Source organism: Ursus arctos, unplaced genomic scaffold (assembly GCF_023065955.2).
Source record: "Ursus arctos isolate Adak ecotype North America unplaced genomic scaffold, UrsArc2.0 scaffold_19, whole genome shotgun sequence".
Classification (NCBI taxonomy): domain Eukaryota; kingdom Metazoa; phylum Chordata; class Mammalia; order Carnivora; family Ursidae; genus Ursus; species Ursus arctos.
In genome coordinates, this window is record NW_026622863.1 from 44865474 (window position 1) to 44877745 (window position 12272).

At 58.9% G+C, this 12272-nt stretch overlaps 1 protein-coding gene across 19 annotated transcripts in view; it reads right to left on the bottom strand.

Annotated features, from left to right (window-relative positions):
• Window positions 1-300: 300 nt before the first annotated feature.
• Window positions 301-12272, bottom strand: part of AKT2 (AKT serine/threonine kinase 2) — a 48656-nt gene continuing 36684 nt past the window's right edge. For 6 of the 19 annotated variants that reach the window (XM_026482301.4, XM_048223568.2, XM_048223569.2 and 3 more), the window contains 10 exons: window positions 10577-10730; window positions 10006-10137; window positions 8097-8162; window positions 6993-7061; window positions 6031-6153; window positions 4270-4398; window positions 3894-4108; window positions 3319-3406; window positions 3100-3202; window positions 301-1986 (listed from right to left, as the gene is read on the bottom strand). In XM_026482301.4, the coding sequence (XP_026338086.1) occupies window positions 1907-1986; window positions 3100-3202; window positions 3319-3406; window positions 3894-4108; window positions 4270-4398; window positions 6031-6153; window positions 6993-7061; window positions 8097-8162; window positions 10006-10137; window positions 10577-10730 (1159 nt within the window). In that variant the 3' untranslated portion in view covers window positions 301-1906. Of the gene's footprint in view, window positions 3203-3318; window positions 3407-3893; window positions 4109-4269; window positions 4399-6030; window positions 6154-6992; window positions 7062-8096; window positions 8163-10005; window positions 10138-10576; window positions 10731-10891; window positions 10995-12272 lie in introns of those variants that run through there. The other 13 variants (XM_026482299.4, XM_044378071.3, XM_044378072.3 and 10 more) reach the window with 5 other exon arrangements.

Here is a 12272-nt window from a genome sequence, read left to right on the forward strand (position 1 = left end):
CTTCTCGTTCAGAGCCACCTGCCCCACTATCCCACCCCTGTCCACCCTCTTCGCACCTGGGCAGCTTCTGAAGACTGGGAACGGCCTCCGCCCACCACACCCGTACTCCCCAGGAAGCTTCCCAAGCCCCTCAGCCGTTTGCACCCACAGGGGCGCCCATGCGGAGCCCCACCTGCCCAACCCCGCTGGCCAGACGGCGAGCACGGCTCCAGATGCCCGGGTCCCACCACAGCGGACAGGTCCTGGGAGCGGATCAGCGGGGCCAGGCTCCGCAGGCAAGAACGGCCCAGGGCGGCAGGCCCCGGTCTGAAATGAGTGTCTTTATTGCTTGTACCGTACAAACGGGAGGAATGGGGAAGGCCAGTGGGGAGGACAGAGATTTGTCAGATAAATGACATACACACACAGAAAGGAAAAAGACCCCCCACCCACCCAAACCAACCCTCACCCCACCACAGGATGTGTCTCTGAACTACCTAGTACAGGAGGTGGGGCAGGGAGACCAAAGCCACAACGAAACTCCACACACCCAGAGATGTTGGGGGGAGGGAAGGAGGGGGAGGGAGGCTGGGCAGCAAATGGACCCCAAGTGCGGCTCCCCTACCAGGCCAGCACCCCTCCCCTACAGGATGAAATGCTCGGGCCAGGGCCCAAGCCCACACATGCCACGCACGCAAGGCCGGGACACGCTCGCCCTCACACACACATACCCAACACGCACGCACACACACCCCCTTTTGCATCCACGTCCCAGATGCACAGGGCCGACCACAGACACACACAGTCTGAGGCACGCACACACGTGCCCACAGCACTGACACACGTTCACCTTAAGGCTACAGAACTTGGGGCCCAGGGAGGGGGAGGGAGGGGCCCTGGAGCCTCCCCTGCTCAGAGGCTGTCCCCCCCCCAGTACGTACCAGAGACCCCCACTCCCACCCCCTCTTCAACCCCAAGTCCAAGGGGCCCAATACTGTCTTGGTGCGAGATGTGTAACAGTGGAACTGGCACCCCTCCACCCCAGGCGGAAAGAAGGGGGTGAGCCCAGCTCCCATCCTTGGCAAGGGCTGGGGCCGGGCCCAGGGCCCAGGGCCCAGCAGGAGTTAAGGCCAGCCGGAAGGAAGCCCTGGTAAGGCACAGGACTGGGTGGCGGGGAGGCTCGTCCCCAAATGTTCCTCCTGCCTCACCCACAGGGTCAGGGGAGCAGCTTGGGAGGCTGCGGAAGGCAGGGCCAGGAGGCAGTGCCCATCCCTGGGCCCCTCCTCGTTCCCCACAGGGCAGATCAGGTCCCATCTACACGAGGGTTCCCCGAACCCCCAACCCTGCAGCTTCCAAAGGCCCCCGCCTGTCCCTGGATATTATTGCTTTTCTGCCCCTGTGCGGGGAGGGGCTGGACTGCCCGCGCCAGGCTTCTCTGAGCCCAACAGCACCAGGACACTGTCCGCTGGGTGTCGCGTCCCACGAGGTGTCCCCCGAGAAGGCAGCCTCTGACCGAGGCAGTGGCGCAGGGGCAGGCTGCCTGCAGGTGCCCAGCCAGAAATTCAGGCAGGACCCGCAGCTCCACGCGACGCCCCTCGCAGGGGCTTGTGTTGATTAAAAACCGGAATCTCTCCAACCGCCCGAAGGCCTGGTCCTGGGGCGGGCAGTGGAGAGTCTCCCAAATTCTGGTCTGGGCACAAAGGTGAGGACAGGATCCTGGAGGCAGGGCCGCTGAGACCGCTGAGGTGAGTTTGGCGGAGGGCTGAAGAAAAAACTGGAAATGGGGGTGAGCAGGTGAGGGATGGGGATGCAAACAAGAAAAGGCAAAATAAAAAGTCTAAAAACAAAGAGACAAGCCCCCGGGGCGGTGATGGCAGCCGAGCGTGCATCCTGCGGCGGCGGCGTCAGCGGCGGTGGGCGGCACTGCTCACTCGCGGATGCTGGCCGAGTAGGAGAACTGGGGGAAGTGGGTCCGCTGGTCCAGTTCGAGGGAGCCCAGGCTGTCATCTGTGGGGGGGCGGGTGGAGGTGGATTGGGGAGAACGGGCCTGTGGAGGGCCCAGCACCCTGAGTGCACTACCGGGAGTGGGCAAGAGGGCCCAGCCTTAGGAAGGAATGCAGGTCGCACGAACCCCCAACTGGTAGCCATCCATGAGAACAGGACAGGGAAGACCCAGAGACTCCCCCTAACAGAGGCCCACCCCCGACCAGAGCCTGGGCCCACAGGTCCCACAGGCTCCTCCCTCAGCCAACTCGGCTCTCCCCTCCAGCACCACACTCTGGTCTAGCCCAGACCTCTCCCTGTCCCCTGCCCTGGCTGCCACTGCAGCTCCCCCCCCATCCAGCCTCCAGCCAGAGGGACTCTCGCGAAGCCCAGATGCAACCCTGCCCCTCCTGCACCAAACCTTTCCCGGCTCCCCATGCAGCAAGTCTCTGTTCTTCCCAGTGGCCCCCAAGATCCTCTTGCTCAGGCCCCGGACTCCCTTCCTCTCCCAACTACTCCGGCCTCTGCAACACTCCCACTCCTGGGCTCCATTCCCGCATGCCATTCCTCCTGCTCAGCTGCCACGTCTCCTCCTCCAGGAAGCCACCCGCCCTGACTCGGAGGCCAAGTCAGGCATTTCCTCTGGGTCTCCCCAGTCCCTGGGCTCCTACACCCTAGACCTGACCACTCTGGGCTGTCACACCACCTGGCCCAAAGCTCCCTCGAGGCAGGGCCAGGGCCGTCTCAGTCACTGCTGTGTCCCCAGCACAGCCCAGCAATGGCTGAGTGACAGCAAGAACTCAAATAGGTGCAGAATCAATGCACCCATCCGGCCCCAAAGACCTGGGCGATTTGGAAAGAATCCAATGTGCCATCCTGGCACTGAAAGCTTCCCATGCATCTCCTGCCCAGACCTCTCTCCCCTGACCTCTGGAATGTGCTGTGGCCGATGGCTCCCAGTGACCCTCACTGGGTCCAAAGGTGCACAGCCCAATGGCAAAGAGCCCCGCAAGCAAACTGCAGACAAACTGCCCAGACACCGGGAGGGGCCTGCGAGCTTCCTCCCCGGAACTAGGTCAAGGGCAGACCCCACCCCTCCACACCCAGCCAGGCCCATGGAGAGGGCCAGACACTCACAGCGGTCCGGGGGCGTGATTGTGATGGACTGGGCGGTAAACTCATCGTCAAAGTACCTTGTGTCAACCTCGGAGGTGACCTGAGGTTTGAAGGGGGGCAGAAGCTGCGGAGGAAAGGAGCCCAGACTCAGGACCCTGGGAAGAGGAGACCTGGCCAAGGTCACTCTCGAGCGGTGGGGCTGCGGGGCTCTGGCAGGGGCAGGCGGGTGGCGGGGCTCACCTTCTTCTGTACCACGTCCTGCCAGTTGACGCTGAGGAAGAACCTGTGCTCCATGACCTCCCTGGCATCGCTGGGCCCCCCGCCGAGCCTGGGCAGAGACGGTCATGAGCACCCGCCTCTGGGGCCAGCGGGTTCCCGGAGAGAGGCTCTCAGTGCAGGCCCTGAACAACCTTTAGTGATTCTGTCCTGGCCACAGACCGCTTTGCAGAGGAGGAAACCTGGCTCAGGGAGGGGGCTCAGAGGCCCAGGGTCAGAGCCAGGGAGCTGGTAACGTGGGCTCTGAGTCCAGAACAGGAGCCGGGAGGGTGCGCTTGGCCACCCTCAGCCAGGCTCGGGGCTGCCCTGTCTCTCAGCGTCCCCAAAGACCAAAGCGGTGCGGGCAGAGCGCTAAGGACAAGCCTGACCCCGAGGGAGTACCCACTAGGCGCCATCGGCAGGGATGGCTGGAGGCGCTGTAGGGACAGTACGTAGGCACGGTACTCAGGCGTGCGCCTGTGCACTCAGCCCCCCTCCGGGCCGAGGGGACAGTGGCGGCAGGTGGCACTGGGCTGGGCAGGGCAGACTCCAGCCCTCACCTCTGCTTGGGGTCCTTCTTAAGCAGCCCAGCAAGCAGGGACTTGGCCTCGGGGCTGAGCGTGCGCGGGAAGCGGATCTCCTCCATGAGGATGAGCTCGAAGAGGCGCTCGTGGTCCTGGTTGTAGAAAGGCAGGCGGCCGCACATCATCTCGTACATGACCACGCCCAGCCCCCACCAGTCCACCGCGCGGCCGTAGTCGTTGTCCTCCAGCACCTGAGCACGGAGGGGCAGTGAGGAGCCGGACCCACACCCCGGGGACCCAAGGGGGGGATGCGGCACGGCCTGTGGCTGTGGAGGGCCATCCGAGGGTCTGAGCTAGGGAAACCACACAGATCTGAGGGCCCCTCCTCCCCTGGCCTCACACGCCCAGGCACCTCGGGTGCCAGGTACTCGGGTGTCCCACAGAAGGTTTTCATGGTGGCCCCGTCACTGATGCCCTCTTTGCACAGGCCGAAGTCAGTGATCTTGATGTGGCCATCTTTGTCCAGCATGAGGTTTTCCAGCTATAGAAAAAGTCAATGTATCAGGGTCATATCCTCCCAAAGCTTTCCGCCAGCCGCCCCCCCCACCCCTGAACCCCACATGCCCCAGCCATTCTCTGGGAGGGCCCTGGCCTGGGGTGATAGCTGTCATGCCAGGGGCTCCAGGCTGAGCATGGGGCACACCCCCAGCATAAGGTTAAGCCCTTGAGGCTCAAAGCGAAGCCAGACCCCACACCTCCCTAGCCCCTGGTCAGCCCCCAAGGCAGCTGGAAAAAAGCTGGGGTAGGGACAGTGACAATCTGACACGTGAGCAACACTAGCTTTGTTCCTCCACTGTTTTTCATTTTATTTTTTATTTATTTTTTTTAAAGATTTTATTTATTTATTTGACAGAGATAGAGACAGCCAGCAAGAGAGGGAACACAAAGCAGGGGGAGTGGGAGAGGAAGAAGCAGGCTCATAGCGGAGGAGCCTGATGTGGGGCTCAATCCCATAATGCCAGGATCACGCCCTGAGCCGAAGGCAGACGCTTAACCGCTGTGCCACCCAGGCGCCCCTGTTTTTTATTTTAAAGTAAACTCTAGGCCCAACGTGTGGCTTGAACTCACGACCTCGAGATCAGGAGTTGCACGCTCTGCCCACTGCACCAGCCAGGCGCCCTTCTTCCTCAACTTTTAACAAACTTAACACAAATGGGCAATTTAGGGGCGCCTGGGTGGCTCAGTCGTTAAGTGTCTGCCTTTGGCTCAGGGAGTGATCCCAGTGTTCTGGGATCGAGACCCGCATCAGGCTCCTCCTCTGGGAGCCTGCTTCTTCCTCTCCCACTCCCCCTGCTTGTGGTCCCTCTCTCACTGGCTGTCTCTCTGTCAAATAAATAAATAAAATCTTTAAAACAAAACAAAACAAAATGGGCAATTTAATGGGCCTTTGTGGAAGCCCCACCAGGTCAAGAGACCATTCCCAGACCCCTAGAACCTCCCCCAAGCGCCCCTTCCCTCTTATTAACCATCCCCGCACAACTGAGGAAAAACTCTACTCCCCCGCTCTTCTTTACAATTTCCCCACCTAAGGATGCCCCTACAAACACCACAGACGTGTGTGGCCCGTGCTGGCTTCCCTCCAGGACAGCCTGAGGCGCATGCGCACGGCAGCAGAGCTGCCTCAGTAACGGTTGCGCAGAGCCTGGCTGCGGGGCACCACCGCGGCGCACTGTGGCCGTTCCCCGGACAGCGGGCCCTGGGGTTGCTGCCAGCCTGGGGCTAGTGTGAACGGTGTGCTGGCAGCGTGTGTGCCTAGGCTCTGCGGGGGACATAGGGGCCCACTCCGGCTGTGCATGAACCTAGGGTGCAATGGCTGGCTCGCGGGCACACGGACAGTCAGCTGTGGGGGGTACTGTGCGAAACCAGTGCCTATGGTGCTTGGACCGATATGCCCGCCAACACCAGCCCTGCACTCCCGGCACAGAGGTGTGCGTTCACCACCGCCACCCGCAGCCTCGGCAGGAGGGCTGGCGTCCCACGGCAAGGGGGACTCGGGAACACCCACAGGGTAGACCCTCCCGGGAGGGGGAAGTCTGGGGTTGAGGGCCTAGGTCCCGCCTCCCTGGTGTGAGCTGTGCAGGTGCCACGGGCCAGGAGGCAAGCGCACGCTCACCTTGATGTCGCGGTACACCACGTCCCGCGAGTGCAAATACTCGAGGGCAGAGACTATCTCTGCACCGTAGAAGCGAGCCCGCTCCTCCGTGAAGACACGCTCCCGGGACAGGTGGAAAAACAGCTGCGAGGGGAGGGAGGGGCAGGAGGTCAGACACTGGCCCAGAGGAGCGAAACACAGGACCCTGCCCACTGGCCCCCAACACCTAGCCCAGGGACACGGTGACACTCCATGAACCTGCAAGTGACAGCAGGAAGAACCAAGTGAGAGACGGTGAGCAGGGAAGAACTCTCGCGAAGAAAACACTGAGCGAGGCATGAGGAGCGAAGGACAGTCAGGAGGCATCAAGGGGAGAGTAAGGAGGGAGTGTGAGGGGACGGGGGAGTGACAGCAAGAACACGCAGGAACACGTCACAAGCAAGTGACAATAAGCCGTGAGACCAATGGGACAGATGAAGCCAACAATCAGGAGCCAGTGCCTGACACCTGTGTGCAGAGAGAAGGCTGTGAGGGATGAGGGGCAGGTGACCGCCTGAGCTGGAGCAGCCCAGAGATGACGAGTGGCAGACTCCTCCCAGCAGGAGAGCATGGGGAAAGCAGAGCATGGACCGGCCTGCCCGCCCCCTCCCCGTACATTTTCCTCGCAGCCTGACAGACGCCCTCCGTCGCGTGCTGGCCACCCACCCCGCAGCCCTCCACCCCTCTCAGCACCTGCGCGCGTATCCTACCCCCAACTCACTAGCTGGGTGAACTTGGGCAAGCCACTTAACCTCTCTGAGCCTCAGTTTCCTTGCCTGCAAAATGGAGTTGATGATGCCTGCCTCAAGGGGTGGGAGGGGGACGAGGTGACATCCAGCAAAGTCCCCTCCCTTCCACCCTCTTCGTCTCACCCACGGTTCCCCTCCGCTCCCCTGACGCTTGGGAAGGAGACGTGGGAGCCCTGGCTGGGGGCTGCTGCTCACCTCACCACCGTTGGCATACTCCATCACGAAGCACAGGCGGTCGTGGGTCTGGAAGGCATACTTCAGTGCCTGTGGGGCAGGAAGGCGGCCATGGTGGGAGGTGGGAAGAAGGCCGGCACTCTGCTGATTCTGCAGGCACACACCCCCCCAACCCTGGCAGCCAGGGCTCAAACTTCAGCTTTGTCTTTTGGGGTACATGAATGAGCTTGTGGCCCTGAGAGCAGGGAAAGGGTTACTGGGCTGAAGGATGTGGTCTTCAGCCTTCAGCTAAGCTTCTGAGAGGTGCAGCCAGGAAGACATTCAGTTTGGAGCAACCAGAGCTGTTTTAGCCCTCTTCACAGTCAGGTGTGTTGCACGCACACGCGCGCACACACACGTTTGCTGGCTGGGAGTTGGCAGTGGCTTGGGAGCAACCCCAAAGTCAGGATGAGCAAGTCATCTGCCAATAAACAGCAGTTCTCACACTATGCACTAAGAAGCCCTACAGAAAGTTCCTCGGAGTACCCCTGAGTGACCCCTTTGCTCATGACAAGTCTGCTACTCTCTATCTTCTATATCAAAGTACCTCGTAGAATCTCATTTGAACAAGTGCCATGAATTAATACGACACCTGGACAGCAGCTGAGCTAAAGAAATGACCCATGCCAGAAGCCATCCTCCACTTGGTCCATTTAACTGATGGCTGCTGGCCTCGATGAAGACTGTAGCCCAAAGAGGTGTCTCCTCAGACAAAGCTGAAAGGCAGCACAAAATACATCTCCTCCTAAGATTACATTTAAAAACAGAAACAAAAAACTGTTCCCACTTTGACCGACTGGACTAAACGCCTCTAACTCATAAAGAGTAGCCATGCTCTCCTGGAGGCGTCTTGTAATATGGTATCATCAGTCAGCCAAAGCAGCGCCATGAAGCCACCATCTGTGAAGAAGCTGCCACCCCCAGGCTTTGGTTCAGGCCATTTGGTCTGGCCCTGGCCACCTGGCCGACACTAAGTCCTTGCTTCGTGGTGGCAGGGTTGGGCTCTTTTCCTGAGCTCCATCTGAAGCAGGCCTCTCATGGCACACAGGGAGGCCAGGCCCTGCCTGAGAGGGAAGGACCACTCACGGTGAGGAATGGGTGCCTGGTGTTCTGGAGGACCCGGCTCTCGGTGACCGTGTGGGCGACTTCATCCTGCAGACAGAGGCTGGGTGAGGGGCTGGTGGGCAACACCATGCCTGCCCCTGCCCCCACCCCCACCTAAGGGTTGGGGGAGCAATGCTTCGGGGGAAATGCACTTCTATTCCCACCCAATACAGAGAATGGCAGGAGTGGAATGGTACCATCTGCAAGCCGGAATGAAATAATGGCCCCAAGGGCGCCCTGGGTGGCTCAGTGGGTTAAGTGTCTGACTCTTGGTTTCAGCTCAGATCATGATCTCATGGCTGTGAGATCGAGCCCTGTGTGGGGCTCTGTGCTCAGCGGGGAGGCTGCTTGAAGATTCTCCCCCTCTGCCCCTCCCCCCAATCGTGCTTTTTCTCTCAAATAAATAAACCTTAAAAAAAAAAAAAAGAATGGCCCCAAAGAAGGCCAATGAGTGGCTCACTCTCAAAGCCATGAGGTGAGAAGTCGATGGGGACTTTATGACAGAGGGCTCGAGCTGTCACCTGCAGAACGCACAAGCCAAGTTTAGCATCTCTAAGGAGGGAGAAGCAGCAGCCATTGTTAAGATCCCTGAGGTGACCCCACAGGCAGTGGGAATCACCACTCTACGTGCTGTTGCTGAGAAAAGGAGGTGGATCTGATCAGAACTCTATGCTGGGGAGCAGCGGTTCCCAGTGTGTGGTCCCCACAATGGCGGCATCATGTCGCCTAGGAACTTGGAGAAATGCAAATTCTCAGGCCCATCCCAGACGCACTGAGTCAGAAACTTGGGGGTGGGCCCAGCACGGGCTTCGCAGGCCCTGCAGGTCAAGTCTGGTATCTGAGGACACAGCAGCCCCCTGGAGAACTGCTAAAAACCCTGCGCTGCCCGCAGTACGGACACCGGCTCTTGTGGGGCTGAGTCTGTCCCCAGGGGACACCTGATGAGAATGTCTGACGACTTTTCGACTGTCACAACTTGGTGCTACTGTCTTTAGGGGTGAAGGCCAGGGTGCAGCAACTCATCCTACAGTACACAGGACAGCCCCGTCAGAGAATGATCTGGCCGCAAAGGCCGACAGTGCTGAGGCCAAGGAAGCCTGCCTCGGACCAGTCAGAGAGGGGACTCTTAGTTTTGCTGGATGAGATCACAGTCACAGTCTTTAAAATCTTCACCTGCTAAAGATCCATATCTAAGTATATATGGGTGTAGGGGAGCCTGGGTGGCTCAGTTGTTAAGCGTCTGCCTTCGGCTCAGGTCATGATCCCAGGGTCCTGGGATCGAGCCCCGAGTCAGGCTCCCTGCTCAGCAGGGAGTCTGCTTCTCCCTCTCCCTCTGCCCCTGCTTGTGTGTTCTCTCTTGCTCGTTCACTCTCTCTCTCAAATAAATAAAATCTTTAAAAAAAAAAGTATACATGGGTAAAATTATACGATACCTAGAACGTGCCTTAAGATACTACAGAACAAACAAAGGGGAGGGGAGAGCTAATGAAACAAGATGGGCCAAATGTTGACAACTGTTGAAGCTGGATGTTGGTTACATGGGAGTCCACAGTATTTATTTCTCTTTTGAACACTGTCTGGAATTTTCCCTTTCAAAAACTTTAAAGGGGGGAAAAAAGGAACAGATACCATTCTGGCCCAGCCTCTTATGGAGAGGTCCTAAGCCAAGCCCCCAACCTCAGGGCCTCCCCACAGGCCCATTCTGCCACAAGAGACCTGCTTTCAGGCCCTGACAGCACCTGCTGGGTGAGGCCCAGTCAGACTCTCCACCCTAGTCCCTGGGCGCCCAGAGGGTGGGGTGGGGTGGGGTGGGCCTCAGGCTCCCTAAAGGCCCAGGCGAGTGTGGTCCTGACCACAGAGGCCAGCCAGCGGCAGCCCCAGGGGCACCCACCTTGGCGATGATAACTTCCTTCCGCAGGATCTTCATGGCGTAGTAGCGGCCGCTGGCTTTCTCCCGCACCAGAATCACTTTGCCAAAGGTGCCCTTGCCCAGAAGTTTGAGATAGTCGAAGTCATTCATGGTCTGCCCAGGAGGGGGAGACAGTGGGGCAGTCAGTGCTTGGCATGTGGCCCACGGGAGGACAGTTTAACAAAGAGAAAGGAAAGATCGAAGGACACTGTTGCCAAAATGCTCAGGCATGAGCAGGAAGGGAGGCTCCGGGCAGCAACTGTTTGCTCTGAAGTGGCCTTCAGACCAGGGCTCTCCCAGGCAGAGGGCTCCGGGAGGCTCGGCTGTGGGGGTAGACAGGTCTTCACGATCTCTGAGGATGTGGCTGCCCCTCGCTCCAGGGGCAAAGAGCAGCCCTGGGGTACCCAGAGCCATACATCACCCATCCCACAGGGCAGTCACGAAGGGTCCCACCACGCCCCTGCGTGCTCTGTAGGGGAACCACGGGCGGCAGGGCCAGCGCCAGTGGGGAAAGGGCTGTTTCCAGACTGGCCGCCTGCCCCATAGCACTTACCACCTTGGCCCGAGCCTTGCTAACTGCCACTTCCATCTCCTCGGCTGCAGAAGGGTCGCTTGGGGAGCCACACTTATAGTCCATGGGGTCCTCACCTGGGCCCCGCTGCTTGAGGCTGTTGGCAACCATCTGAATGGCCCGCATCCACTCCTCCCTGTGAAGGACAGGTCACAAGAGCCTTGGGTCCCAGGAGCCTGAGCAGGAAGGACGGAGCCCCTCCCCCTCCAATGGGAGCAAACGACCCAACACCTTTGAGCATTCTGGTAAGATCTGTCTGAGCTGGGGGGAGCTGATGGGGCAGGAATGACATCTTACAGAGCCTTTGGATGCAGTGGGTAAGAGAAGTCAGGAGCGGAATAAGGATAGAGACTGTATCTATGTCCCAGGAGTGGCCTGGCCTGAGGGCCGCTCGAAGAGAGCAGCAATTAAATGACCAAAGAGAGGAGACGCCTTTCATCACAGCCCCTTGAAAATGAGCCACCACCCCGAGCCACAGGGCTCCTAAGGATTCCTCCAGAACAAATGCCAAGCGCAGTGTTTTGCAAAAGCAAACCAAGAGGAAAAGGAAGGATTCATCAGCAGGAGGAAGCTGAAGTCTCATGCGGCAAGATCGCCCGGAGGGAGCTGTCTGCCAGGAGGGCCCAGGGACAGAGGTTCCTAGTGGGGCAGAGACGTGACGCAGACGTGGCAGACAGGGAAGCAGGTCCCAGCCAAAAGGAGCTGGGTTTAAGAATAAACTATTTCTGTCACTCACGATTTAGAACTTGCTCAGAAATAGCTTTCTTTTGATACTTGCAAACTGTTCTGTCTCTAGAAAGGGAAAATAGATCTAGGAGAAATAAGTAAAAATAACCAGAGACCACAAAAAAGAAAGCAGGAGGCTGAACGATACTCGATTTTCCAGACCCCTCCCGTGTTTGACTCACTACACAATTTTAGGTGGCTCAACCCAGTGTATGTTGAACCCCCTTCTGCTTAGGTCTATAAAACAGTCCCATGAACAGTGAGCAAAATAAAATGCACACGAAGAACGAGAAAATTCAAAGAGCCCAAGCAGGCAACCTCCCAAATCACAACAATTTAGGTAAGCCTCCGTGAGACCGGCCAGTCAGCCCTGCTTCTTCCAGAATCACCCCCAGCCCCAGGCAGCAGGTGAAACTGTGCTCGCACTCCCGAGGCATTGAGGCCCCTGGCCAAGGTCACGCAGGGAGCAAGTGGCCTGAGGAGCCGGGGCCTGGGGGGCTGCACTCAGCTCCAGTGCCTCATGTCCCGAGGGCATTACAGCTATGCTGTAGGCCCACGCGCACATCTCCCCATAATTTGACACTGCTGGAATCCGGGGGCACCTTACAGTCAGTGGTCTTTTTCGACTGAACTGGGCCTTGCTTTTGCTTGGTATGGAAAATACTGGTGTGCCTCCAGGGGATGGCATCTTGGATTTCCTGAAGGGTGGCAACAGTGTCGAACTCCCCGGGCACTGGAAGGGGTAGGGAATGCATGTCTATGCAAGGAACACCCTGCAGCTCAGAGGAAGGAGGAAGATCTAGATGCGGGCTTGGGATGGCCTGAGACACCTTAAGGGAAATAAGAAGGCGCAGAAGGGGCAGAGTGTCACGCTCCTGGAGTTAGAAGCAAGAGGAATGTCGCACAGGCACGTGTGCTCACCCCAGCATGGACCCCTCTGGAAGGGCGTGCA